A 26,667-nucleotide genomic window follows, 5' to 3' on the forward strand; every position below is an offset into this window, starting at 1 on the left:
GGGATCCACGTGACCGGGCCTCAGGGACCCACGTGACCGGGCCTCAGAGATCCACGAGACCGGGCCTCAGAGATCCACGTGACCAGGCCTCAGGGATCCATGTGACCAGGCCTCAGGGATCCATGTGACCGGGCCTCAGGGACCTACGTGACCGGGCCTCAGGGACCTACGTGACCGGGCCTCAGGGACCCACGTGACCGGGCCTCGGGGATCCATGTGACCGGGCCTCAGAGACCCACGTGACCGGGCCTCAGGGATCCACGAGACCGGGCCTCAGAGATCCACGTGACCGGGCCTCAGGGACTTACGTGACCGGGCGTCAGGGATCCACGTGACCGGGCCTCAGGGACCCACGTGACCAGGCCTCAGAGATCCACGTGACCGGGCCTCAGAGATCCACATGACTAGGCCTCAGAGATCCACGTGACCAGGCCTCAGAGATGCACGTGACCAGGCCTCAGAGATCCATCTGACCAGGCCTCGGGGACCCATCTGACCAGGCCTCGGGGACCCATCTGACCATGCCTCAGGGACCCACATGACCAGGTCTCAGAACCCCTTTATGTGACAGTAGGCCTCGAGGGCGGAGAGGATGACGTAGAGCAACCACAGAGTCACAAAGAAGATGGAGGTGAAGACCTTGGCTGTCCTCGAACCTCCCAGTTCACCTCCGACCTCTGGTCGTCGCCGGTACATCAGGATGGCGATGGATATAAAGGCGAAGATGGTGAAGAGAGTGACAGAGAAGGCCAGGTTCCCTGGGTTCACGTAGAACTTCTTCCCCTTGCTGGCCCAATAGATGGCAGCCATGGACCAGGCCACACCGATCCCCAGGAACACATTGACTGCGTTGCTCCCGGTCACATTACCAATGGATGCGTCAGCGTACTGGTCCTGAATAGCAGCAACCTTACTCGCAAACGTGTCTGTCCAGAGAGAGGAGAGAGAGAGGAGAGGGTTAGTGACTGGGATCTCGGACAGAGATCTCTTCCGGCTGCGACGGTTCTCATTGGAGCTGGGGAGATTTAATCGTGGCATTCTGGAACGCGCTGCCTGAAAGGGCGGTGGAAGCAGATTCAACAGTAACTTTCAAAAGGGGAATTGGATAAATAGTTGGAAAGGAGAAATTTACAGAGCTGTGGGGGAAAGAGCAGGGGGGGGAGTGGGACTGATTGGAGAGATCTTTCAGAGAGCCAGCACAGGGACGATGGGCTGAATGGCCTCCTCCTGTTCTGTGTGATTCTGCAGTGGCTTCAAAGCAGAAATAACCGAGTCACCCTGAAAAGAATTGCAGGTCATTGCAATTTTCACAGGCGGTTGATATTTATATGTATCCCAAAGCTTCAATCTGTCCTTCAGGAACTAGGGCACAGTGTCCCAGGCAGGGTGGAAACTGGGCAAGGTGTGAAATGTGCCTGAGCTGCGAATGCCCTTCAGGAGATTTCACATCCTAACACACTTTCAGGAAGGATAGGGTCGCCAGTGCTGATTCTCGCCGGGGAGGGAGTGGGGTGTTTACAGGTCCCACAGCTTCCTGCACCCACTTCTGTCCCGATCAGCTGTTATCCCTGGCTCAATGGGCAGCTCACTCGCTTTCTCCATCTCACTCGCCCCTGAGTCACAAGGTTATGGGCTTGAGACCCACTCCAGAGACACCCCCAGTACTGAGGGAGCGCCGCACTGTCGGAGGGTCAGTACTGAGGGAGCGCCGCACTGTCGGAGGGTCAGTACTGAGGGAACGCCGCACAGTCAGAGGGTCAGTACTGAGGGAGCGCCGCACTGTCGGAGGGTCAGTACTGAGGGAGTGCCGCACTGTCGGAGGGTCAGTACTGAGGGAGCGCCGCACTGTCGGAGGGTCAGTACTGAGGGAACGCCGCACAGTCAGAGGGTCAGTACTGAGGGAGCGCCGCACTGTCGGAGGGTCAGTACTGAGGGAGCGCCGCACTGTCGGAGGGTCAGTACTGAGGGAACGCCGCACAGTCAGAGGGTCAGTACTGAGGGAGCGCCGCACTGTCGGAGGGTCAGTACTGAGGGAGTGCCGCACTGTCGGAGGGTCAGTACTGAGGGAGCGCCGCACTGTTGGAGGGTCAGTCCCGAGGGAAAGCCGCACTGTCGGAGGGTCAGTACTGAGGGATCGCCGCACTGTCGGAGGGTCAGTACTGAGGGAGTGCCGCACTGTCGGACGGTCAGTACTGAGGGAGCGCCGCACTGTCGGAGGGTCAGTACTGGGGGAGTGCCGCACTGTCGGAGGGTCAGTACTGAGGGAACGCCGCACAGTCGGAGGGTCAGTACTGAGGGAGCGCCGCACTGTCGGAGGGTCAGTCCTGAGGGAACGCCGCACAGTCAGAGGGTCAGTACTGAGGGAGCGCCGCACTGTCGGAGGGTCAGTACTGAGGGACAACCGCACTGTCGGCAAGTCAGTACTGAGGGAGCGCAGCACTGTCGGAGGGTCAGTACTGAGGGAGCGCAGCACTGTTGGAGGGTCAGTACTGAGGGAGTGCTGCACTGTCAGAGGGTCAGTACTGAGGGAGTGCCGCACTGTCAGCGGGTCAGTACTGAGGGAGCGCCGCACTGTCGGAGGGTCAGTACTGAGGGAGTGCCGCACTGTCGGAGGGTCAGTACTGAGGGAACGGCGCACTGTTGGAGGGTCAATACTGAGGGAGTGCCGCACTGTCGGAGGGTCAGTACTGAGGGAGAACCGCACTGTCGGAGGGTCAGTACTGAGGGAGCGCAGCACTGTCGGAGGGTCAGTACTGAGGGAGTGCTGCACTGTCAGAGGGTCAGTACTGAGGGAGTGCCGCACTGTCAGAGGGTCAGTACTGAGGGAGCGCCGCACTGTCGGAGGGTCAGTACTGAGGGAGTGCCGCACTGTCGGAGGGTCAGTACTGAGGGAGCGCGGCACTGTCGGAGGGTCAGTACTGGGGGAGTGCCGCACTGTCGGAGGGTCAGTACTGAGGGAACGCCGCACAGTCGGAGGGTCAGTACTGAGGGAGCGCCGCACTGTCGGAGGGTCAGTCCTGAGGGAACGCCGCACAGTCAGAGGGTCAGTACTGAGGGAGCGCCGCACTGTCGGAGGGTCAGTACTGAGGGAGTGCTGCACTGTCAGAGGGTCAGTACTGAGGGAGTGCCGCACTGTTGGAGGGTCAGTACTGAGGGAGTGCTGCACTGTCAGAGGGTCAGTACTGAGGGAGTGCCGCACTGTCAGCGGGTCAGTACTGAGGGAGCGCCGCACTGTCGGAGGGTCAGTACTGAGGGAGTGCCGCACTGTCGGAGGGTCAGTACTGAGGGAACGGCGCACTGTTGGAGGGTCAATACTGAGGGAGTGCCGCACTGTCGGAGGGTCAGTACTGAGGGAGAACCGCACTGTCGGAGGGTCAGTACTGAGGGAGCGCAGCACTGTCGGAGGGTCAGTACTGAGGGAGTGCTGCACTGTCAGAGGGTCAGTACTGAGGGAGTGCCGCACTGTCAGAGGGTCAGTACTGAGGGTGCGCCGCACTGTCGGAGGCTCAGTACTGAGGGAGTGCCGCACTGTCGGAGGGTCAGTACTGAGGGAGTGCCGCATTGTCGGAGGGTCAGTACTGAGGGAACGCCGCACTGTCGGTGGGTCAGTACTGAGGGAGCGCCGCACTGTCGGTGGGTCATTACTGAGGGAGAACTGCACTGTCGGAGGGTCAGTACTGAGGGAGCGCAGCACTGTCGGAGGGTCAGTACTGAGGGAGCGCAGCACTGTCGGAGGGTCAGTACTGAGGGAGTGCCGCACTGTCGGTGGGTCAGTACTGAGGGAGAACCGCACTGTCGGAGGGTCAGTACTGAGGGAGAACCACACTGTCGGTGGGTCAGTACTGAGGGAGCGCAGCACTGTCGGAGGGTCAGTACTGAGGGAGTGCCGCACTGTCAGAGGGTCAGTACTGAGGGAGTGCCGCACTGTCGGTGGGTCAGTACTGAGGGAGTGCCGCACTGTTGGAGGGTCAGTACTGAGGGAGTGCCGCACTGTCGGTGGGTCAGTACTGAGGGAGTGCTGCACTGTCGGAGGGTCAGTACTGAGGGAGTGCTGCACTGTCGGAGGGTCAGTACTGAGGGAGTGCTGCACTGTCGGAGGGTCAGTACTGAGGGAGTGCCGCACTGTCGGTGGGTCAGTACTGAGGGAGTGCTGCACTGTCGGAGGGTCAGTACTGAGGGAGTGCCGCTCTGTCGGTGGGTCAGTACTGAGGGAGTGCCGCACTGTCGGTGGGTCAGTACTGAGGGAGTGCTGCACTGTCGGAGGGTCAGTACTGAGGGAGTGCTGCACTGTCGGAGGGTCAGTACTGAGGGAGTGCCGCACTGTCGGTGGGCCAGTACTGAGGGAGTGCCGCACTGTCGGAGGGTCAGTACTGAGGGAGTGCCGCACTGTCGGAGGGTCAGTACTGAGGGAGTGCCGCACTGTCGGTGGGTCAGTACTGAGGGAGTGTCACACTGTCGGAGGGTCAGTACTGAGGGAGTGCCGCACTGTCGGAGGGTCAGTACTGAGGGAGTGCCGCACTGTCGGAGGGTCAGTACTGAGGGAGTGCCGCACTGTCGGAGGGTCAGTACTGAGGGAATGCCGCACTGTCGGAGGGTCAGTACTGAGGGAATGCTGCTCCTATTATTTGCTCATTATCACATCCCAGTTTGTGGGAGCTTGCTGTGTACAGATCGGGGGACAGGAGGAAGGGGGGTGGGGGTGGGGAGTGACCCTCACCTGGAACTGACGTCCCCAGCGCCACAAAGACAATGGCAGTGACGGAATTCTTCAGTCCAATGGTGCATCCGAAATGAGTGGCCAGGTCTCCTGTCAGTGCTGTCAACAGTCCGATCAAAATAATAGAAACGGCAAAACAGGCCCAACCGTTCCAGTACTCTGTCGGAGGTACGAAGGCAAAGAGAACTTTCCAGAACACCGTCAGGAAATGCATGATGTAATCGAAGCAGGAGGGCAGACGTTCCTCACTGACAGCGACTTCATCATCATCCTCACCTGTGGGGAACAGGTACAGTACGGGGTTAGATACAGAGTAAAGCTCCCTCTACACTGTCCCCATCAAACACTCCCAGGACAGGTACAGTACGGGGGTTAGATACAGAGTAAAGCTCCCTCTACACTGTCCCCATCAAACACTCCCAGGACAGGTACAGTACGGGGGTTAGATACAGAGTAAAGCTCCCTCTACACTGTCCCCATCAAACACTCCCAGGACAGGTACAGTACGGGGGTTAGATACAGAGTAAAGCTCCCTCTACACTGTCCCCATCAAACACTCCCAGGACAGGTACAGTACGGGGGTTAGATACAGAGTAAAGCTCCCTCTACACTGTCCCCATCAAACACTCCCAGGACAGGTACAGTACGGGGGTTAGATACAGAGTAAAGCTCCCTCTACACTGTCCCCATCAAACACTCCCAGGACAGGTACAGTACGGGGGTTAGATACAGAGTAAAGCTCCCTCTACACTGTCCCCCATCAAACACTCCCAGGACAGGTACAGTACGGGGGTTAGATACAGAGTAAAACTCCCTCTACACTGTCCTCATCAAACACTCCCTGGACAGGTACAGTACGGGGGTTAGATACAGAGTAAAGCTCCCTCGACACTGTCCCCATCAAACACTCCCAGGACAGGTACAGTACGGGGGTTAGATACAGAGTAAAGCTCCCTCTACACTGTCCCCATCAAACACTCCCAGGACAGGTACAGTACGGGGGTTAGATACAGAGTAAAGCTCCCTCTACACTGTCCCCATCAAACACTCCCAGGACAGGTACAGTACGGGGGTTAGATACAGAGTAAAGCTCCCTCTACACTGTCCCCATCAAACACTCCCAGCACAGGTACAGAACGGGGGTTAGATACAGAGTAAAGCTCCCTCTACACTGTCCCCATCAAACACTCCCAGGACAGGTACAGTACGGGGTTAGATACAGAGTAAAGCTCCCTCTACACTGTCCCCCATCAAACACTCCCAGGACAGGTACAGTACGGGGGTTAGATACAGAGTAAAGCTCCCTCTACACTGTCCCCATCAAACACTCCCAGGACAGGCACAGCACAGCGGTTAGATACAGAGTAAAGCTCCCTCGACACTGTCAGCATCAAACACTCCCAACAACTTTTATTTATTTATTTAGAGATACAGCACTGAATCAGGCCCTTCGGCCCACCGAGTCTGTGCCGACCATCAACCACCCATTTATAAAAAAAAAAAACGGGGGTTAGATACAGAGTAAAGCTCCCTCTACACTGTCCCCATCAAACACTCCCAGGACAGGTACAGTACGGGGGTTAGATACAGAGTAAAGCTCCCTCTACACTGTCCCCATCAAACACTCCCAGGACAGGTACAGTACGGGGGTTAGATACAGAGTAAAGCTGCCTCTACACTGTCCCCATCAAACACTCCCAGGACAGGCACAGCACAGGGGTTAGATACAGAGTAAAGCTCCCTCTACACTGTCCCCATCAAACACTCCCAGGACAGGTACAGTACAGGGGTTAGATACAGAGTAAAGCTCCCTCTACACTGTCCCCATCAAACACTCCCAGGACAGGTACAGTACGGGGGTTAGATACAGAGTAAAGCTCCCTCTACACTGTCCCCATCAAACACTCCCAGGACAGGTACAGTACGGGGGTTAGATACAGAGTAAAGCTCCCTCTACACTGTCCCCATCAAACACTCCCAGGACAGGTACAGTACGGGGGTTAGATACAGAGTAAAGCTCCCTCTACACTGTCCCCATCAAACACTCCCAGGACAGGTACAGTACAGGGGTTAGATACAGAGTAAAGCTCCCTCTACACTGTCCCCATCAAACACTCCCAGGACAGGTACAGTACGGGGGTTAGATACAGAGTAAAGCTCCCTCTACACTGTCCCCATCAAACACTCCCAGGACAGGTACAGTACAGGGGTTAGATACAGAGTAAAGCTCCCTCTACACTGTCCCCATCAAACACTCCCAGGACAGGTACAGTACGGGGGTTAGATACAGAGTAAAGCTCCCTCTACACTGTCCCCATCAAACACTCCCAGGACAGGTACAGTACGGGGGTTAGATACAGAGTAAAGCTCCCTCTACACTGTCCCCATCAAACACTCCCAGGACAGGTACAGTACGGGGGTTAGATACAGAGTAAAGCTCCCTCTACACTGTCCCCCATCAAACACTCCCAGGACAGGTACAGTACGGGGGAATTTTGTGCTGGAATAAATCAGTCTGCCTGATTGACAGAGACTGTGAATTGTAGGGTTGGTTCCGAGGTTGCTCTGTCAGTCAGCTGCTGAGGCAGTGCAGAATGAGACATACTCATTACCTCAGCTGCCATGACTATATTTAATCTCTGTTAGATCAATCTGCTGCCTAATTCAGTAATTATATTAATTTCATTTTGGTAATGGGCACATGGCAATGACAAAGAATATCATTAAAGCACTTGGAGAGAGTTACAGATTAACGGTACACCATCTGTCTGTCAGAAATCTGATCGAGGGCTTTAAACTAATGAAGGGGGTTCGATAGGGTCGACGTGGAGAAGATGTTTCCACTTGTGAGGGAGACCAGAACTAGGGGGGCCATCAATATAAAACAGTCAGTAATAAATCCAATGGGGAATTCAGGAGAATCTCCTTTCCCCAGAGAGTGGGGAGAATGTGGAACTCACTACCACAGGGAGTGCTCGAGGTGGATAGTATCGATATATTTAAGGGGGAAGCTGGATAAACACATGAGGGAGAAAGGAATAGAAGGAGATGGTGATAGGGTGAGATGGAGAGGGGGTGGGAGGAGGCTCGTGTGGAGCAGAAACCCCAACACGGAGCGGATGGGCCGAATGGCCTGTGCCTATCTCCACCACAAACTCTGTTCCCTGCCCACAGATTGAGGCTATGACAAGCCTCTTGTCCATCCCCCGATTCCCAACGCTCCACCATTGGCGGCCGTGCCTTCAGCTGCCTGGGGGCCCTAAGCTCTGGAATTCCCTCCCTAAACCTCTCCGCCTCTCTCTCTCCTCCTTTAAGACGCTCCTTAAAAACCCACCTCTTTGACCGAGCTTTTGGTCACCTGTCCCTAATATCTCCTTGTGTGGCTCGGGGTCAAATTCTGTCTGATTTACGCCCCTGGGAAGCACCGTGGGGGCGTTTTACTGTTAAAGGCGCTAGATAAATGCACTTACTGCCAGTAGAAGGTTTTTGAACCAGTGCCAGACGAGGGACGGGAGCAGCTGATGTTTTGAGCGACATCTCCCGAGAGACAGGCAGTCCCCACCAAAACAGAAGCCGACAGTGCCCTTTTAAAAGAGCTGCTATTGTGTTGCAGGGCTGTAGCCTGTGGGGCCCACCAGATTGGTGCTTACTTATACAGAAGGGATGGGAATGGGGAGTGACTCAGTGCCATCTGGCCAGGGATGGATGACAGTGTCTCGTGACTCCTGTCACAGATGGCAAAGACACTCGCTCTTCATTGTAAAGAGGTGATAAATGTCTTTCTCTCTCTCTCTCGCTCTCTCCCAGTCTCTCCCATTATGTCAAGCTAAACACACAGCAACTGCACAACCGCCTTGGAATAATCCCTCCCCTCCTCCGCTTTACCCCTCGCAGTCCCGTGAATCGGATAAACACTCGAAGAGGGAAGTATTGCAGGGTTGTGGGACATGCAACGGGCTTGGGGGCAGAGGGGGTTGCTCGTGGGACAAATCGGATAGCTCTTTCGAGGAGCCGGCACAGGCACGGTGGCCTGAATGGTCTCACCCCTGTGCGCTGCATTGCTCTGTAACCCGAGTCCTCCCTCTCTATTCCTAACCCTCACTCTTGCAACCCCACCGCCGTCAAAAGCAGATTTTGGGTGAGGCCGTGCCGCCTCACTCAGTTGAGCAGCCCGCCCGTGCTCGGTGTCTGAGGATTGGCAGGGGGGTGGGGGTGCAGTGGGGATGCACGTGGGGGAATTGGGGTGCAGGAGGACAGATACCTCCTCTGGAGCCTGTAAACCCCCGCCCCAAACCCTCCCTGGCCACTGACTGGAGGGTGGGGAATGGGGTGGGGTCGGGGAGAAGACACTGGGGTAAATTTATAGGCACCGCCCCCCCCCCACCCTAGGCAGTGGAGGGGAGCTGGGGGCCTGGGGTGGGTATGTGTCCCGCTTCTGATCGCTGCTGGATGAGGACCCACGTGGTCGAATAGCTGCTCAGGCTCGTTCCAGAGAAATGGGACTTTTTGGTACCCACCTGAACCCAGTTACCCCAGAAGGAGGCTGCCCCACTTTGGGAGAGAAGTGGGGAGGGGGTGGGAACTAAACACAAGATCTTTCCAGAAGCTTTGCAGTTACTCAGTCCTGACCCAGGCCTCAATCCCGCTCTCACTCTCTCTCGCTCTCTCGTCAGCTGGTGCTTAGTGAAGTGTTCAGTCAACCAGAAGTAGTAATTATCGACTACACAAGCAGCTTGACACTGAAATACTGCGTTAAATACTGAATTTATGACCAGCCCGGCCGGTGTGGTGGGGCGGGGTGCGCAGGGACTGGGGATTTCGTCATGAAATGGGGCAGATTCCAGAAAACAGCCGAGGCAGACAGATAATGGCCGGGCAAACAGTGAGGATGATGCAAACCGCCTGCAACTGGACATAGACAGACTAGCAGAATGGGCAGAGAGGTGGCAGATGGAATTTAATACTGACAAGTGTGAGGTGATGCTTTTTGACAGAAGGATTAGGGAGAGGCAATATAGAGTTAATGACACAGTTCGAAAGAGTGTGCAGGATCAGAGGGACCTGGGGGTACATGTGCATCGATCTCTGAAGGTGACATATTGAGAAAGTGGTTAGTAAAGCGTTTGGGATCTTGGGCTTCAGAAACAGAGACATTGAGTACAAAAGCAGGGAAGTTATGCTGAATCTTTATAAAGCTCTGGTTAGGCCCCAACTGGTGTATTGTGTCCAGTTCTGGTCACCACACTGGTGGAAGGATGTGAGGGTCCTTGAGAGGGTGCAGAGGGGATTTACCGGAATGGTTCCCGGGATGAGGGATTTTAGTTACAGGGTGAGGTTGGAGAAGCAGGGGTTGTTCTTGGAGCACAGGACATTGAGGGGAGATTTGATAGAGGTGTACAAGATTATGACAGGTGTAGAGACATTAGACAAAAGAAAACTGTTCCCATTAACTAATGGTACAAGGACCAGGGAACACAGATTGAAGATTTGGACAAGAGATGCAGGGGGGAATATGAGGAAGCACTTTTTTTTTATAGACAGTGCGTGAGAATGACCTGGAACTCACTGCCCATGAGGATGGTGGAAGTGAAGAGAATCAGTGATTTCAAAAGGAAATTGGATAAACTTACAGAACTACGGGGCCCGAGTGGGACAGACTGGATTGTTCTGTGAAGAGCTGCCAGGGAACTGATGGGCCGAAGGGCCAACTTCTACTCCATAAATGATTCTACGACTCTCATCTACCCTGCTAATTCCTTTCCATATTCCGAAAAACCTCAATCAAATCACCCCATTAACCTTCTGTCTTCCAGGAAATATAAGCCCACTTTATCTTGGTGTCAGTCGAGGATCAGTGGGTAACTCGGTCTCACTGTCTGACAGAGTCAGGAGGCAGTGGGTACGAGCTCCCACCCCAGAGACCTCAGTCCCATAATCCAGGCTGACAGTCCACACTGCCAGGACTGAGGGAGTGCCGCACTGTCGGAGGGTCAGTACTGAGGGAGTGCCGCACTGTCGGAGGGTCAGTACTGAGGGAGTGCCGCACTGTCGGAGGGTCAGTACTGAGGGAGCGCTGCACTGTCGGAGGGTCAGTACTGAGGGAGTGCCGCACTGTCGGAGGGTCAGTACTGAGGGAGTGCCGCACTGTCGGAGGGTCAGTACTGAGGGAGCGCTGCACTGTCAGAGGGTCAGTACTGAGGGAGTGCCGCACTGTCGGAGGGTCAGTACTGAGGGAGCGCTGCACTGTCGGAGGGTGAGTACTGAGGGAGCGCCGCACTGTCGGAGGATCAGTACTGAGGGAGTGCCGCACTGTCGGAGGGTCAGTACTGAGGGAGCGCTGCACTGTCGGAGGGTGAGTACTGAGGGAGCGCCGCACTGTCGGAGGATCAGTACTGAGGGAGTGCCGCACTGTCGGAGGGTCAGTACTGAGGGAGCGCTGCACTGTCGGAGGGTCAGTACTGAGGGAGTGCCGCACTGTCAGAGGGTCAGTACTGAGGGAGTGCCGCACTGTCGGAGGGTCAGTACTGAGGGAGTGCCGCACTGTTGGAGGGTCAGTACTGAGGGAGTGCCGCACTGTCGGAGGGTCAGTACTGAGGGAGCGCCGCACTGTCGGAGGGTCAGTACTGAGGGAGCGCCGCACTGTCGGAGGGTCAGTACTGAGGGAGTGCCGCACTGTCGGAGGGTCAGTACTGAGGGAGTGCCGCACTGTCGGAGGGTCAGTACTGAGGGAGTGCGCACTGTCGGAGGGTCAGTACTGAGGGAGTGCCGCACTGTCGGAGGGTCAGTACTGAGGGAGCGCCGCACTGTCAGAGGGTCAGTACTGAGGGAGTGCCGCACTGTCGGAGGGTCAGTACTGAGGGAATGCCGCACTGTCGGAGGGTCAGTACTGAGGGAGTGCCGCACTGTTGGAGGGTCAGTACTGAGGGAGCGCTGCACTGTCGGAGGGTCAGGACTGAGGGAGTGCTGCACTGTCGGAGGGTCAGTACCGAGGGAGTGCCGCACTGTCGGAGGGTCAGTACTGAGGGAATGCCGCACTGTCGGAGGGTCAGTACTGAGGGAGTGCCGCACTGTTGGAGGGTCAGTACTGAGGGAGCGCTGCACTGTCGGAGGGTCAGGACTGAGGGAGTGCCGCACTGTCGGAGGGTCAGTACTGAGGAGCGCTGCACTGTCAGAGGGTCAGTACTGAGGGAGCGCTGCACTGTCGGAGGGTCAGGACTGAGGGAGTGCCGCACTGTCGGAGGGTCAGTACTGAGGAGCGCTGCACTGTCGGAGGGTCAGTACCGAGGGAGTGCCGCACTGTCGGAGGGTCAGTACTGAGGGAATGCCGCACTGTCGGAGGGTCACTACTGAGGGAGTGCCGCACTGTCGGAGGGTCAGTACTGAGGGAGCGCCGCACTGTCAGAGGGTCAGTACTGAGGGAGTGCCGCACTGTCGGAGGGTCAGTACTGAGGGAATGCCGCACTGTCGGAGGGTCAGTACTGAGGGAGTGCCGCACTGTTGGAGGGTCAGTACTGAGGGAGCGCTGCACTGTCGGAGGGTCAGGACTGAGGGAGTGCCGCACTGTCGGAGGGTCACTACTGAGGAGCGCTGCACTGTCAGAGGGTCAGTACTGAGGGAGCGCTGCACTGTCGGAGGGTCAGGACTGAGGGAGTGCCGCACTGTCGGAGGGTCAGTACTGAGGAGCGCTGCACTGTCGGAGGGTCAGTACCGAGGGAGTGCCGCACTGTCGGAGGGTCAGTACTGAGGGAATGCCGCACTGTCGGAGGGTCACTACTGAGGGAGTGCCGCACTGTCGGAGGGTCAGTACTGAGGGAGCGCCGCACTGTCAGAGGGTCAGTACTGAGGGAGTGCCGCACTGTCGGAGGGTCAGTACTGAGGGAATGCCGCACTGTCGGAGGGTCAGTACTGAGGGAGTGCCGCACTGTTGGAGGGTCAGTACTGAGGGAGCGCTGCACTGTCGGAGGGTCAGGACTGAGGGAGTGCCGCACTGTCGGAGGATCAGTACTGAGGAGCGCTGCACTGTCAGAGGGTCAGTACTGAGGGAGTGCTGCACTGTCGGAGGGTCAGTACCGAGGGAGTGCCGCACTGTCGGAGGGTCAGTACTGAGGGAATGCCGCACTGTCGGAGGGTCAGTACTGAGGGAGTGCCGCACTGTTGGAGGGTCAGTACTGAGGGAGCGCTGCACTGTCGGAGGGTCAGGACTGAGGGAGTGCCGCACTGTCGGAGGGTCAGGACTGAGGAAGTGCCGCACTGTCGGAGGGTCAGTACTGAGGAGCGCTGCACTGTCGGAGGGTCAGTACCGAGGGAGTGCCGCACTGTCGGAGGGTCAGTACTGAGGGAATGCCGCACTGTCGGAGGGTCACTACTGAGGGAGTGCCGCACTGTTGGAGGGTCAGTGCTGAGGGAGTGCCGCACTGTCGGAGGGTCAGTACTGAGGGAGCGCCGCACTGTCAGAGGGTCAGTACTGAGGGAGTGCCGCACTGTCGGAGGGTCAGTACCGAGGGAGTGCCGCACTGTCGGAGGGTCAGTACCGAGGGAATGCCGCACTGTCGGAGGGTCAGTACTGAGGGAGTGCCGCACTGTTGGAGGGTCAGTACTGAGGGAGCGCTGCACTGTCGGAGGGTCAGGACTGAGGGAGTGCCGCACTGTCGGAGGGTCAGTACTGAGGGAGTGCTGCACTGTCGGAGGGTCAGTACTGAGGGAGTGCCGCACTGTCGGAGGTGCCGTCTTTCAGATGAGACATTAAACCGAGGCCCCCGTCTGCCCTCTCGGGTGGGTGTAAAAGATCCCACGGCCACTATTGGAAGAAGAGCAGGGGAGTTCTCCCCGGTGTCCTGGGGACAATATTTATCCCCTCAACAAATATCTCTTGAAAAAAAAAAGCAGATGACATGTCGCTGTCACATTGCGGTTTGTGGGATCTTGCTGTGCGCACGTTGGGACTGATCAGGAAGTATTCCATTGGCTATGAAGCATTATTGGACTTCCTGAGGGGTAGTAAGGGTCATTCTTCTGTTAGGGGCGATCCCGGGGACTGTGCCTCGTGCCCAAACCTGCCCCACACCAACCGTCCCTGAAGGCGGTACACGTTGGTCGTCCCAGTACATACCGGCACTGACTGTCACAGCGTTGACAAACTGCTCCCGCCAGCTACTGCTGCTCACCACCAAGGCGAGGTTTGTTTTCTTAATCAGCTTGTCCACGGTGCTCTGTCAAAATAACATCCAGAGCAAGAGGAGAGAAAATGGCTGCTTTAGTTACTCCATTAGACTGTGAAAAAAAAACACACACAGGAACAGGGGGAGGCCATTCAGCCCCTCCTTTAGCCTGTCACACAGGAATAGGAGAAGGCCATTCAGCCCCTCTCAAAACTGTCTCCCCATTCACGGGCTGCCACCCACCCACCCTTGGGACCTCAATCAAGGGGTCACTCCTTTGGCGGGCTATTCGACCTTGAGGTGCGCTGCACCTAAGCACAATTGCAGCACCCGCCCCCCCCCCCCCCCCCCCCCCAACACGTGCCCGACACAGCAGGAGTTTGCTGGACATCAGTCAGGAGTGCGAAGGCAGGCCAATTACGTCCCTGCTATCCCCCCCCACCCCCCCCACCTCGCCCAAATGCAGGGGGTTCTGAGGCCGACTGTTACTGCTCCCACCTCGGCCCCTGCAGATACGATGCAGGCCTGCTCACCTTGAACTCGTACGATTCCTCAATGACGATCTCCATCTTGACCACCTCTCCCAGGCATGGACACCCCAACTTGGCGACTGTCTCCTCCTCATCCTCCACGGTGACGGGCCTGTTGTCGTTGGAATCGCCTGAGGACAAGAGTTCAAAGGTTACAGGTCAAGACGGCAAAACGCGGGGAAAGGCGCAAAGATCAAACCTCGCTCGGCCACATCACTGGGCAGGGAAGACTTAACGTCGGTGTGCGGACTGGAGTTACATATAGGCCCAGACCGGGTAAGAACGACAGGTTCCCTTCCCGAAAGGACATCACTGAACTGGCTGGGTTTTTAATGATGATCTGACAGATTTATGGTCTCTGTCACTGACTCTGGATTAAAATCAAAGTGAACCCAATGATGTTTTATCAATACATTAAGAGTATGAGGATAACTAAGGAGAGAGTAGGGCCCATAAAAGATCAAAAAGGGAACCTATGTGTTGGGGTGAAAGATGTTGGTGTGGTTCTTAATGAATACTTTGCGTCTATCTTCACAAAAGAGGGGGACGATGCAGATATTGTGAAGTATTGGATGTGATAAACATGGGGAGAGAGGAAGTATTAATGGGATTAGTATCCCTGAAAGTTGATAAATCACCAGGGCCGGATGAAATGTACCCTAGGCTGTTAAAAGAAGCAAGAGAGGAAATAGCAGAGGGTCTGACCATCATTTTCCAGTCCTCACTGGATACAGGTGTGGTGCCGGAGGATTGGAGAATTGCTAACATTGTACCTCTGTTTAAAAAGGGGAGTGAGGGATAGACCGATTTAATTACAGGCCAGTCAGTCTAACCTCAGTCGTGAACAAATTATTGGAATCTATTCTGAGAGACAGGATAAACTGTCACTTAGAAAGGTACAGGTTAATCAAGGACAGTCAGTGTGGATTTGTTAAGGGAAGATCTTGTTTGACCAACTTGAAGAAGTAACAAGGAAGATAGATGAGGGTAGTGCAGTTGATGTGGTCCACATGGATTTTTGCAAGGCTTTTGACAAGGTCCAACATGGCAGACTGGTAAAAAAAATAACATCCCATGGGATCCAGGGAAATGCAGCAAGGTAGATACAAAATTGGCTCAGTGGCAGGAAACAAATGGTAATTGTTGACGGGTGTTTTAGTGACTGGAGAGCTGTTTCCAGTGGTGTTCCGCAAGGCTCAGTACTCGGTCCCCTGCTATTTGTGATATATATTAACGATTTGGATGTAAATGTAGGGGACATGATCAAGAAGTTTGCAGACGACACAAAGATTGGCCGTGTGGTAAATAGTGAGGAGGATTGCTGTAGGCTGCAGGAAGATATTGATGGTCTGGTCAGATGGGCAGAAATGTGGCAAATGGAATTCAACCTGGAGAAGTGTGAGGTGATGCATTTGGGGAGGTCAAACAAGGCAAAGGAATACACGATTAATGGGAAAATACTGAGAAGTGTAGAGGAAGTGAGGGATCTTGGAGTGAATGTCCACAGATCCCTGAAAGTAGCAGGACAGGTCGATAAGGTGGTTAAGAAGGCAAATGGAATCCTTTCCTTTATTAGCCGAGGTACAGAATACAAGATCAGGGATGTTATGCTGGAACTGTATAACTCATTGGTTAGACCACAACTTGAGTATTGTGTGCAGTTCTGGTCACCTCATTACAGAAAGGATGTAATTGCACTAGAGAGGGGACAGAGGAGATTCACGAGGATGTTGCCAGGACTGGAAAAATGCAGCTATGAGGAAAGATTGGATAGGCTGGGGTTGTTCTCCCTGGAACAGAGAAGGCTGAGGGGAGATCTGATTGAAATGTACAAAATGTTGAGGGGACTGGATAGAGTGGAGGTGAAGGGTCGATTCACCTTAGCAGAGAGGTCAGTGACGAGGGAGCAGAGATTTAAAGTGATTAGGAGAGAACTTAGAGAGGAGATGAGGAAAAACCTTTTCACCCAGAGGATGGAGACGGTCTGGAACCCAGCACATAGATGGCAGCACCCTCTCTTGCCTCTGAGTCACAAGGTGCTGAGTTTGACCTCCGACCCCAGAGACTTGAGTCCGACACTCCAAGTGGGATACTGAGAGAGCGCTGCACTGTCAGAGGGTCAGTGCTGAGGGAGTGCCACACTGTCAGAGGGTCAGTGCTGAGGGAGTGCCGCACTGTCAGAGGGTCAGTACTGAGGGAGTGCCGCACTGTCGGATGGTCAGTACTGAGGGAGTGCCGCACTGTTGGAGGGTCAGTACTGAGGGAGTGCTGCACTGTCGGAGGGTCAGTACTGAGAGAGCGCTGCACTGTCAGAGGGTCAGTACTGAGGGAGCGCTGCACAGTCAGAGGGTCAGTGCTGAGGGAGTGCCACACTGTCAGAGGGTCAGTACTGAGGGAGTGCTGCACTGTCGGAGGGTCAGTACTGAGGGAGCGCTGCACAGTCAGAGGGTCAGTGCTGAGGGAGTGCCACACTGTCAGAGGGTCAGTACTGAGGGAGTGCCGCACTGTCGGAGGGTCAGTACTGAGGGAGTGCCACACTGTCAGAGGGTCAGTACTGAGGGAGTGCCGCACTGTCGGAGGGTCTGTACTGAGGGAGTGCCGCACTGTCGGAGGGTCAGTACTGAGGGAGTGCCGCTCTGTCAGAGGGTCAGTACTGAGAGAGGGCTACACTGTCGGAGGGTCCGTACTGAGGGAGTGCTGCACTGTCGGAGGGGCAGTACTGACGGAGTGCCACTCTGTCGGAGGGTCAGTACTGAGGGAGTGCTGCACTGTCTAAGGGTCAGCACTGAGGGAGCGCCGCACTGTCGGAGGGTCAGTACTGAGGGAGTGCCGCACTGTCAGAGGTGCTGTCTTTCAGATGAGACATTAAACCGAGGCCCCCGTCTGCCCTCTCGGGTGGGTGTAAAAGATCCCACGGCCACTATTGGAAGAAGAGCAGGGGAGTTCTCCCCGGTGTCCTGGGGACAATATTTATCCCTCAACCAACATCAGTAAAAACAGATGATCCGGGTCATTATCACATTGCTGTTTGTGGGATCTTGCTGTGCACAAATTGGCTGCTGCGTTTCCTCCATTACAACAGTGACCACACTTCAAAAAGTCCCTCATTGTCTGTGAGGGGTTTTGGGACGTCCCGAGGGGGTGAAAGGTGCTGGAGAGATGAGGAATTTTTCCCTTTGATGAAATGCAGAATGATCTTAGTCGTCTCCTCCCTCAGCCTCGCCTCGAACCCGTCTCCTCCCTCAGCCTCGCCTCGAACCCGTCTCCTCCCTCAGCCTCGCCTCGAACCCGTCTCCTCCCTCAGCCTCGCCTCGAACCCGTCTCCTCCCTCAGCCTCGCCTCGAATCCGTCTCCTCCCTCAGCCTCGCCTCTACCCCGTCTCCTCCCTCAGCCTCGCCTCTACGGTCTACAGACTTTGGAAAGACTCAAGCCGTTTCCCTAATTCTCCATGCCTTCTCCGATACTCTCGCTAACCCCACACGTCTACACAGTGCAGGCCTCAGGCCTCAGGCCTACTTCTGGACAGAAATGGCAGCTCACCTCGTTTCTTTCCGATTGCAACCAGCACTGGTTCACCCAGCTCAACGAAAAAATTTTTGTTCTTCTCGTATTCTTCATCATCGATGATCTGGATTTCAATCATTTGCCTAAAACGGGAAGGGAATGAGAGAGAGGGGTCAAAATAACACACAATCAGAACAAACAGCATAGCGTCATGAGGTGAGGGCTCAAAGCCCCCCACTCCAGAGATTCGAGCACCATAATCCAGTCCGACATTCCCAGTGCCGGTAATGAGGGAGTGCCGCACTGTCGGAGGGTCAGTACTGAGGGAGTGCCACACTGTCGGAGGGTCAGTACTGAGGGAGCGCCGCACTGTCGGAGGGTCAGTACTGAGGGAGTGCCGCACTGTCGGAGGGTCAGTACTGAGGGAGTGCTGCACTGTCGGAGGGTCAGTACTGAGGGAGTGCCGCACTGTCGGAGGGTCAGTACTGAGGGAGTGCCGCACTGTCGGAGGGTCAGTACTGAGGGAGTGCTGCACTGTCGGAGGGTCAGTACTGAGGGAGCGCCGCACTGTCGGAGGGTCAGTACTGAGGGAGTGCCGCACTGTCAGAGGGTCAGTACTGAGGGAGTGTTGCACTGTTGGAGGGTCAGTACTGAGGGAGTGCCGCACTGTCGGAGGGTCAGTACTGAGGGAGTGCCGCACTGTCGGAGGGTCAGTACTGACGGAGCGCCGCACTGTCGGAGGGTCAGCACTGAGGGAGCGCCGCACTGTCGGAGGGTCAGCACTGAGGGAGTGCTGCACTGTCGGAGGGTCAGTACTGAGGGAGTGCCACACTGTCGGAGGTGCTGTCTTTCAGATGAGACATTAAACCGAGGCCCCCGTCTGCCCTCTCGGGTGGGTGTAAAAGATCCCACGGTCACTATTGGAAGAAGAGCAGGGGAGTTCGCCTCGGTGTCCTGGGGCCAATATTTATCCCTCAACCAACATCACTAAAAACAGATGATCCGGGTTGTTATCACATTGCTGTTTGTGGGATCGGACTGTGTACAAATTGGCTGCTGCACATCCGGTCATGAAAAGGCTGATTTGAATTGCACCCCATGCTAAGCTATTCAAATCGGTATTACAGTCATGCTAGCTGCTGTTTGATGTCCTGGGTTTTGAGGAGGAGGAGGGGGAGGGTGCGTGAAGTTACTGTTGTAATGTAGGAAACGCAGCAGTCAAATCACGCACAGCAAGATCCCGTTACCATGGGCTCCAGGTTCCTGCAGCACTCACACATGCTGTAACCGCGCGATATCCTGTCCCTTGAGCACAGGCTGCCCTGCTCTAGCTCACCTGCCCCAAGTGGCCATTTATCACAAGCACCGGCTGGATATTCCACCATGCGGGGCATCGCGGTTGCGCCCCATCCTGTCCACAAGCACTTCTCCCATTGTGGCGGGCGGGGGGGTGTTGCTGACGGTGGGACTGGGTGGTGAGTGGACAGGAATCTGGAGCTGGAACCCAAAATGTTTTACCCACCTCTCCCCCCCTTCCAGTCGAGGGGCACTGAGGCCAACTGTAGTCACTTTGGCGTAGGGCAGGAGTACAGCCTGCAGGGGGAGCTGTCGGACAGTGGACAAGAAATGGCTCTCACCTAATGTCCCACTTGTAGCACAACAAGGCATCACCTCTCTCTCTCTCTCTGTCTCTCCCTCTGTCTATCTCTTTCTTTCTGTCTGTCTCTCTCTCTCTCTCTGTCTATCTCTTTCTCTCTGCCTATGTCTCTCTATCTCTGCCTGCCTCCATCACTCTCTCTCTCTCTCTGCCTCCCTCTGTTTGTCTCTCTGTCTTTCTCTCTCTCTCTCTCTCTCACTTCCTGTCTCTCTACCTCCCTCGCTCTGTCTCTCCCACTCTCTCTCTCTTCCTGTCTCTCTCTCTGCCTCCCTCTCTCTGTCTCTCTCTCAAACTGGCTATCTCACTCTAATTCTGTCTCACTCTCTCTCTCTCCCTGCCTCTCTCTCTTCCTCTGTCTCTCTCTCTCTCTCTATCCCCCTGTTGTTTACCAGTTATCGGTACTCCGCTGGGAGATTCCTCAATAAACCCCAGGGAGCTGTACGAACTTTGCTAAGTGCCCAAACACCATCTTCCGATATGCTTGGCCAATCACAACAGCACGGGCAATGACTGACAGGCACTGGGCTGTCCCACCCCTCCGACAGTGCAGCACTCCCTCAGTACTGACCCTCCGACAGTGCGGCACTCCCTCAGTACTGACCCTCCGACAGTGCAGCGCTCCCTCAGTACTGACCCTCCGACAGTGCGGCACTCCCTCAGTACTGACCCTCCGACAGTGCGGCACTCCCTCAGTACTGACCCTCCGACAGTGCAGCGCTCCCTCAGTACTGACCCTCCGACAGTGCGGCACTCCCTCAGTACTGACCCTCCGACAGTGCGGCACTCCCTCAGTACTGACCCTCCGACAGTGCGGCGCTCCCTCAGTACTGACCCTCCGACAGTGCGGCACTCCCTCAGTACTGACCCTCCGACAGTGCAGCACTCCCTCAGTACTGACCCTCCGACAGTGCGGCACTCCCTCAGTACTGACCCTCCGACAGTGCGGCGCTCCCTCACTACTGACCCTCCGACAGTGCGGCACTCTCTCAGTACTGACCCTCCGACAGTGCGGCACTCACTCAGTAGTGACCCTCCGACAATGCGGCACTCACTCAGTACTGACCCTCCGACAGTGCGGCACTCACTCAGTAGTGACCCTCCGACAATGCGGCACTCACTCAGTACTGACCCTCCGACAGTGCGGCACTCCCTCAGTACTGACCCTCTGACAGTGCCAGCCTGGATTATGGGTCTGACGGCTGTAGTAAGGGCTCGAACCCCTGCAGTTGTGTGTCCAGACGAGCGAGTGAGAGCTCTCTCACTGACTCAATGCAGAGTGGAGACGGTTGCTACAGATATGTCACCCAATGCTGTGAGGGCTCTGTCCCAATTCAAGGACAGTTGTCAGTGGGCTGTGAAAGATGCTGTGGGAGAGAGTGAGGCAGTTTCCAAAGCAACTGGCATCAGAACTGAAGGACAGTGGAAGCAAGCACACAGTAAACACAGGCTCCTGTTAACATGAATAAAACCCATTCACGACCAGTTGCAGCAATCTTCCCCCAAATGCTGGAAAACTGGAGCTGGTGGGAAGAAAAATCCACAAGCGACTGTTTGCGGATTTAAAAATAAGTGTCCCAGTGTGCGTACTCTGTATGTCCAGCAGACTCACAGTCTTCTCCTACTTAAAGCAGAATGGCACACTGACACATTACAATGGAATATCACAGATTCCTCCTGCAATTCAGCCCCTCCCGGACTCACTCCGAGTCCCCCTGTGTTCACACCGTCTCCCCCTGTGTTCACTGAACAACACTGACTCCCGGTCCGGCAACACCTCGATTTTAAAATTCTCATCCTCCTGTTCAAATCCCTCCATGACCTCCTCACTCCCCTCCCTACATCTGTAACCTCCTCCAGCCACGACAACCCTCCCTATCTCTGTAACCTCCTCCAGCCCCGGCAACCCTCCCTGTCTCTGTAACCTCCTCCAGCCCCGACAACCCTCCCTATCTCTGTAACCTCCTCCAGCCCCGGCAACCCTCCCTGTCTCTGTAACCTCCTCCAGCCCCGACAACCCTCCCTATCTCTGTAACCTCCTCCAGCCCCGACAACCCTCCCTATCTCTGTAACCTCCTCCAGCCCCGACAACCCTCCCTATCTCTGTAACCTCCTCCAGCCCCGACAACCCTCCCTATCTCTGTAACCTCCTCCAGCCCCTACAACCCTCCCTATCTCTGTAACCTCCTCCAGCCCCTACAACCCTCCCTATCTCTGTACCCTCCTCCAGCCCCTACAACCCTCCCTATCTCTGTAACCTCCTCCAGCCCCTACACCCCTCCCTATCTCTGTAACCTCCTCCAGCCCCAACAAACCTCCCTATCTCTGTAACCTCCTCCAGCCCCTACAACCCTCCCTATCTCTGTAACCTCCTCCAGCCCCTACAAACCTCCCTATCTCTGTAACCTCCTCCAGCCCCGACAACCCTCCCTATCTCTGTAACCTCCTCCAGCCCCTACAACCCTCCCTATCTCTGTAACCTCCTCCAGCCCCTACAACCCTCCCTATCTCTGTAACCTCCTCCAGCCCCTACAACCCTCCCTATCTCTGTACCCTCCTCCAGCCCCTACAACCCTCCCTATCTCTGTAACCTCCTCCAGCCCCTACAACCCTCCCTATCTCTGTAACCTCCTCCAGCCCCTACAACCCTCCCTATCTCTGTACCCTCCTCCAGCCCCTACAACCCTCCCTATCTCTGTAACCTCCTCCAGCCCCTACACCCCTCCCTATCTCTGTACCCTCCTCCAGCCCCTACAACCCACCCTATCTCTGTAACCTCCTCCAGCCCCTACAACCCTCCCTATCTCTGTAACTTCCTCCAGCCCCTACAACCCTCCCTATCTCTGTAACCTCCTCCAGCCCCTACCACCCTCCGAGATCTCTGCGCTCCCTCCAATTCCAGCCTCTTGTCCATCCCCCGATTCCCATCGCTCCACCATTGGCGGCCGTGCCTTCAGCTGCCTGGGGCCCGAAGCTCTGCGGTTGCTGTCAAAGAACACTTAAACAAGGACTCCCTGCCTTTTTAAAATTCAAACATGTTAACATGAAAAATATTTGTGGTTTTCCAGTTTATTTCTGCAATTTCTAAATACAGTTCTGTTTATAGAAATCAGCTGGGTAGAGTGGGGCACAGTAAACAGCATTTTGAATTAACATCAGTACAGATACAGTCAGTAACACAGGGTGCTGGGGAGAGAGGGGTTACTGAGTGACAGTGTGAGGGAGCTGGATTAACATCAGTAGAGATACAGTCAGTAACACAGGGTGCTGGGGGGAGAGGGGTTACTGAGTGACAGTGTGAGGGAGCTGGATTAATATCAGTAGAGATATAGTCAGTAACACAGGGCGCTGGGGAGAGAGGGGTTACTGAGTGACAGTGTGAGGGAGCTGGATTAATATCAGTAGAGATACAGTCAGTAACACAGGGCACTGGGAGGAGAGGGGTTGTAGAGTGACAGTGTGAGGGAGCTGGATTAATATCAGTAGAGATACAGTCAGTAACACAGGGCGCTGGGGGGAGAGGGGTTACTGAGTGACAGGGTGAGGGAGCTGGATTAATATCAGTCGAGATACAGTCAGTAACACAGTGTGCTGGGGGGAGAGGGGTTACTGAGTGACAGTGTGAGGGAGCTGGATTAACATCAGTAGAGATACAGTCAGTAACACAGGGCGCTGGGGGGAGAGGGGTTACTGAGTGACAGTGTGAGGGAGCTGGATTAATATCAGTAGAGATACAGTCAGTAACACAGGGCGCTGGGGGGAGAGGGGTTACTGAGTGACAGTGTGAGGGAGCTGGATTAATATCAGTAGAGATACAGTCAGTAACACAGGGCACTGGGGGAGAGGGGTTACTGAGTGACAGTGTGAGGGAGCTGGATTAATATCAGTAGAGATACAGTCAGTAACACAGGGCACTGGGGGAGAGAGGGGTTACTGAGTGACAGTGTGAGGGAGCTGGATTAATATCAGTAGAGATACAGTCAGTAACACAGGGCACTGGGGGAGAGGGGTTCCTGAGTGACAGTGTGAGGGAGCTGGATTAATATCAGTAGAGATATAATCAGTAACACAGGGCGCCGGGGGGAGAGGGGTTACTGAGTGACACTGTGAGGGAGCTGGATTAACATCAGTAGAGATACAGTCAGTAACACAGGGTGCTGGGGAGAGAGGGGTTACTGAGTGACAGTGTGAGGGAGCTGGATTAATATCAGTAGAGATACAGTCAGTAACACAGGGCGCCGGGGGGAGAGGGGTTACTGGGTGACAGTGTGAGGGAGCTGGATTAACATCAGTAGAGATACAGTCAGTAACACAGGGCCCCTGGGGGAGAGGGGATACTGAGTGACAGTGTGAGGGAGCTGGATTAACATCAGTAGAGATACAGTCAGTAACACAGGGCGCTGGGGGGAGAGGGGTTACTGAGTGACAGTGTGAGGGAGCTGGATTAATATCAGTAGAGATACAGTCAGTAACACAGGGCGCTGGGGGGAGAGGGGTTACTGAGTGACAGTGTGAGGGAGCTGGATTAACGTCAGTAGAGATACAGTCAGTAACACAGGGCACTGGGGGGAGAGAGGTTACTGAGTGACAGTGTGAGGGAGCTGGATTAACATCAGTAGAGATACAGTCAGTAACACAGGGCGCTGGGGGGAGAGGGGATACTGAGTGACAGTGTGAGGGAGCTGGATTAACATCAGTAGAGATACAGTCAGTAACACAGGGCGCTGGGGGGAGAGGGGTTACTGAGTGACAGTGTGAGGGAGCTGGATTAACATCAGTAGAGATACAGTCAGTAACACAGGGCACTGGGGAGAGAGGGGTTACTGAGTGACAGTGTGAGGGAGCTGGTTTCAAATCGTTATCTCAGATATTAATGGAACTGTTAAAAGTATTTAAATATACATCATATGGTATGGATATTACATTTTAAATATTAGCATATGCAAGTTATAACAAAATGAGCGACTTGAGACTGAAAATGTTTTAATTAAATTCGATTCGCGGATAGAAAGATGTCAAGGCCTCGGAGAGGGTGTGGAGGAGATTTACTGGAATGGTCCCAGGGATGAGGGACTTCAGTTAATGTGGAGAGACTGGGAGAAGCTGGGATTGTTCTCCTTCGAGCAGAGAAGGTTAAGGGGGAGATTTAATCGAGGCGTTCAAAATCAGGAAGGGTTTTGATGGAGTAAATAAGGAGAAACTGTTTCTGCGATGTGTGTGCATATGTGGGACCCGTACCCCAGTGAGAGTCAGTGTGTGGGGGACCCGTACACCAGTGAGTGTCAGTGTGTGTGGGACCCGTACCCCAGTGAGAGTCAGTGTGTGTGGGACTCGTACACCAGTGAGTGTCAGTGTGTGTGGGACCCGTACACCAGTGAGTGTCAGTGTGTGTGTGACCCATACCCCAGTGAGAGTCGGTGTGTGTGGGACCTGTACCCCAGTGAGAGTCAGTGTGTGTGGGACCCGTACCCCAGTGAGAGTCAGTGTGTGTGGGACCCGTACCCCAGTGAGAGTCAGTGTGTGTGGGACCCGTACCCCAGTGAGTGTCAGTGTGTGTGGGACCCGTACCCCAGTGAGAGTCAGTGTGTGTGGGACCCGTACCCCAGTGAGAGTCAGTGTGTGTGGGACTCGTACACCAGTGAGTGTCAGTGTGTGTGGGACCCGTACACCAGTGAGTGTCAGTGTGTGTGTGACCCATACCCCAGTGAGAGTCGGTGTGTGTGGGACCTGTACCCCAGTGAGAGTCAGTGTGTGTGGGACCCGTACCCCAGTGAGAGTCAGTGTGTGTGGGACCCGTACCCCAGTGAGAGTCAGTGTGTGTGGAACCCGTACACCAGTGAGTGTCAGTGTGTGTGGGACCCGTACCCCAGTGAGAGTCAGTGTGTGTGGGACCCGTACCCCAGTGAGAGTCAGTGTGTGTGGGACCCGTACACCAGTGAGTGTCAGTGTGTGTGGGACCCGTACCCCAGTGAGAGTCAGTGTGTGTGGGACCCGTACCCCAGTGAGAGTCAGTGTGTGTGGGACCCGTACCCCAGTGAGAGTCAGTGTGTGTGGAACCCGTACCCCAGTGAGAGTCAGTGTGTGTGGGACCCGTACCCCAGTGAGAGTCAGTGTGTGTGTGGGACCCGTACCCCAGTGAGTGTCAGTGTGTGTGGGACCCGTACCCCAGTGAGAGTCAGTGTGTGTGGGACCCGTACCCCAGTGAGAGTCAGTGTGTGTGGTACCCGTACCCCAGTGAGAGTCAGTGTGTGTGGGGGACCCGTACCCCAGTGAGAGTCAGTGTGTGTGGGACCCATACCCCAGTGAGAGTCAGTGTGTGTGGGACCCGTACCCCAGTGAGAGTCAGTGTGTGTGGGACCCGTACCCCAGTGAGAGTCAGTGTGTGTGGGACCCGTACCCCAGTGAGAGTCAGTGTGTGTGGGACCAGTACCCCAGTGAGAGTCAGTGTGTGTGGACCCGTACCCCAGTGAGAGTCAGTGTGTGTGGGACCCGTATCCCAGTGAGAGTCAGTGTGTGTGGGACCAGTACCCCAGTGAGAGTCAGTGTGTGTGGACCCGTACCCCAGTGAGAGTCAGTGTGTGTGGGACCCGTACTGCAGTGAGAGTCAGTGTGTGTGGGACCCGTACCCCAGTGAGAGTCAGTGTGTGTGGGACCCGTACCCCAGTGAGAGTGTGTGTGGGACCCGTACCCCAGTGAGAGTCAGTGTGTGTGGGACCCGTACCCCAGTGAGAGTCAGTGTGTGTGGGACCCGTACTGCAGTGAGAGTCAGTGTGTGTGGGACCCGTACCCCAGTGAGAGTCAGTGTGTGTGGGACCCGTACCCCAGTGAGAGTCAGTGTGTGTGGGACCCGTACCCCAGTGAGAGTCAGTGTGTGTGGGACCTGTACCCCAGTGAGAGTCAGTGTGTGTGGGACCCATACCCCGGTGAGAGTCAGTGTGTGTGGGACCCGTACCCCGGTGAGAGTCAGTGTGTGTGGGACCCGTACCCCAGTGAGAGTCAGTGTGTGTGTGACCCGTACCCCGGTGAGAGTCAGTGTGTGTGGGACCCGTACCCCAGTGAGAGTCAGTGTGTTTGGGACCCGTACCCCAGTGAGAGTCAGTGTGT

General features: G+C 55.4%; 1 protein-coding gene across 2 annotated transcripts in view; it reads right to left on the bottom strand.

Moving 5' to 3' along the window:
• Positions 1-230: 230 nt before the first annotated feature.
• LOC137366371 (sodium/calcium exchanger 1-like) overlaps positions 231-26,667 on the bottom strand; it is a 197,527-nt gene continuing 171,090 nt past the window's right edge. Inside the window, exons 2-6 of one of the 2 annotated variants that reach the window (XM_068028268.1) lie at positions 17,946-18,052; positions 14,409-14,536; positions 13,827-13,926; positions 4,718-4,993; positions 231-926 (exon numbers count right to left, since the gene is read on the bottom strand). In XM_068028268.1, the coding sequence (XP_067884369.1) occupies positions 550-926; positions 4,718-4,993; positions 13,827-13,926; positions 14,409-14,536; positions 17,946-18,052 (988 nt within the window). In that variant the 3' untranslated portion in view covers positions 231-549. The remainder of the gene's footprint in view (positions 927-4,717; positions 4,994-13,826; positions 13,927-14,408; positions 14,537-17,945; positions 18,053-26,667) is intronic. The other variant, XM_068028267.1, reaches the window with a different exon arrangement.

Source organism: Heterodontus francisci, unplaced genomic scaffold (genome assembly GCF_036365525.1).
Source record: "Heterodontus francisci isolate sHetFra1 unplaced genomic scaffold, sHetFra1.hap1 HAP1_SCAFFOLD_869, whole genome shotgun sequence".
NCBI lineage: Eukaryota > Metazoa > Chordata > Chondrichthyes > Heterodontiformes > Heterodontidae > Heterodontus > Heterodontus francisci.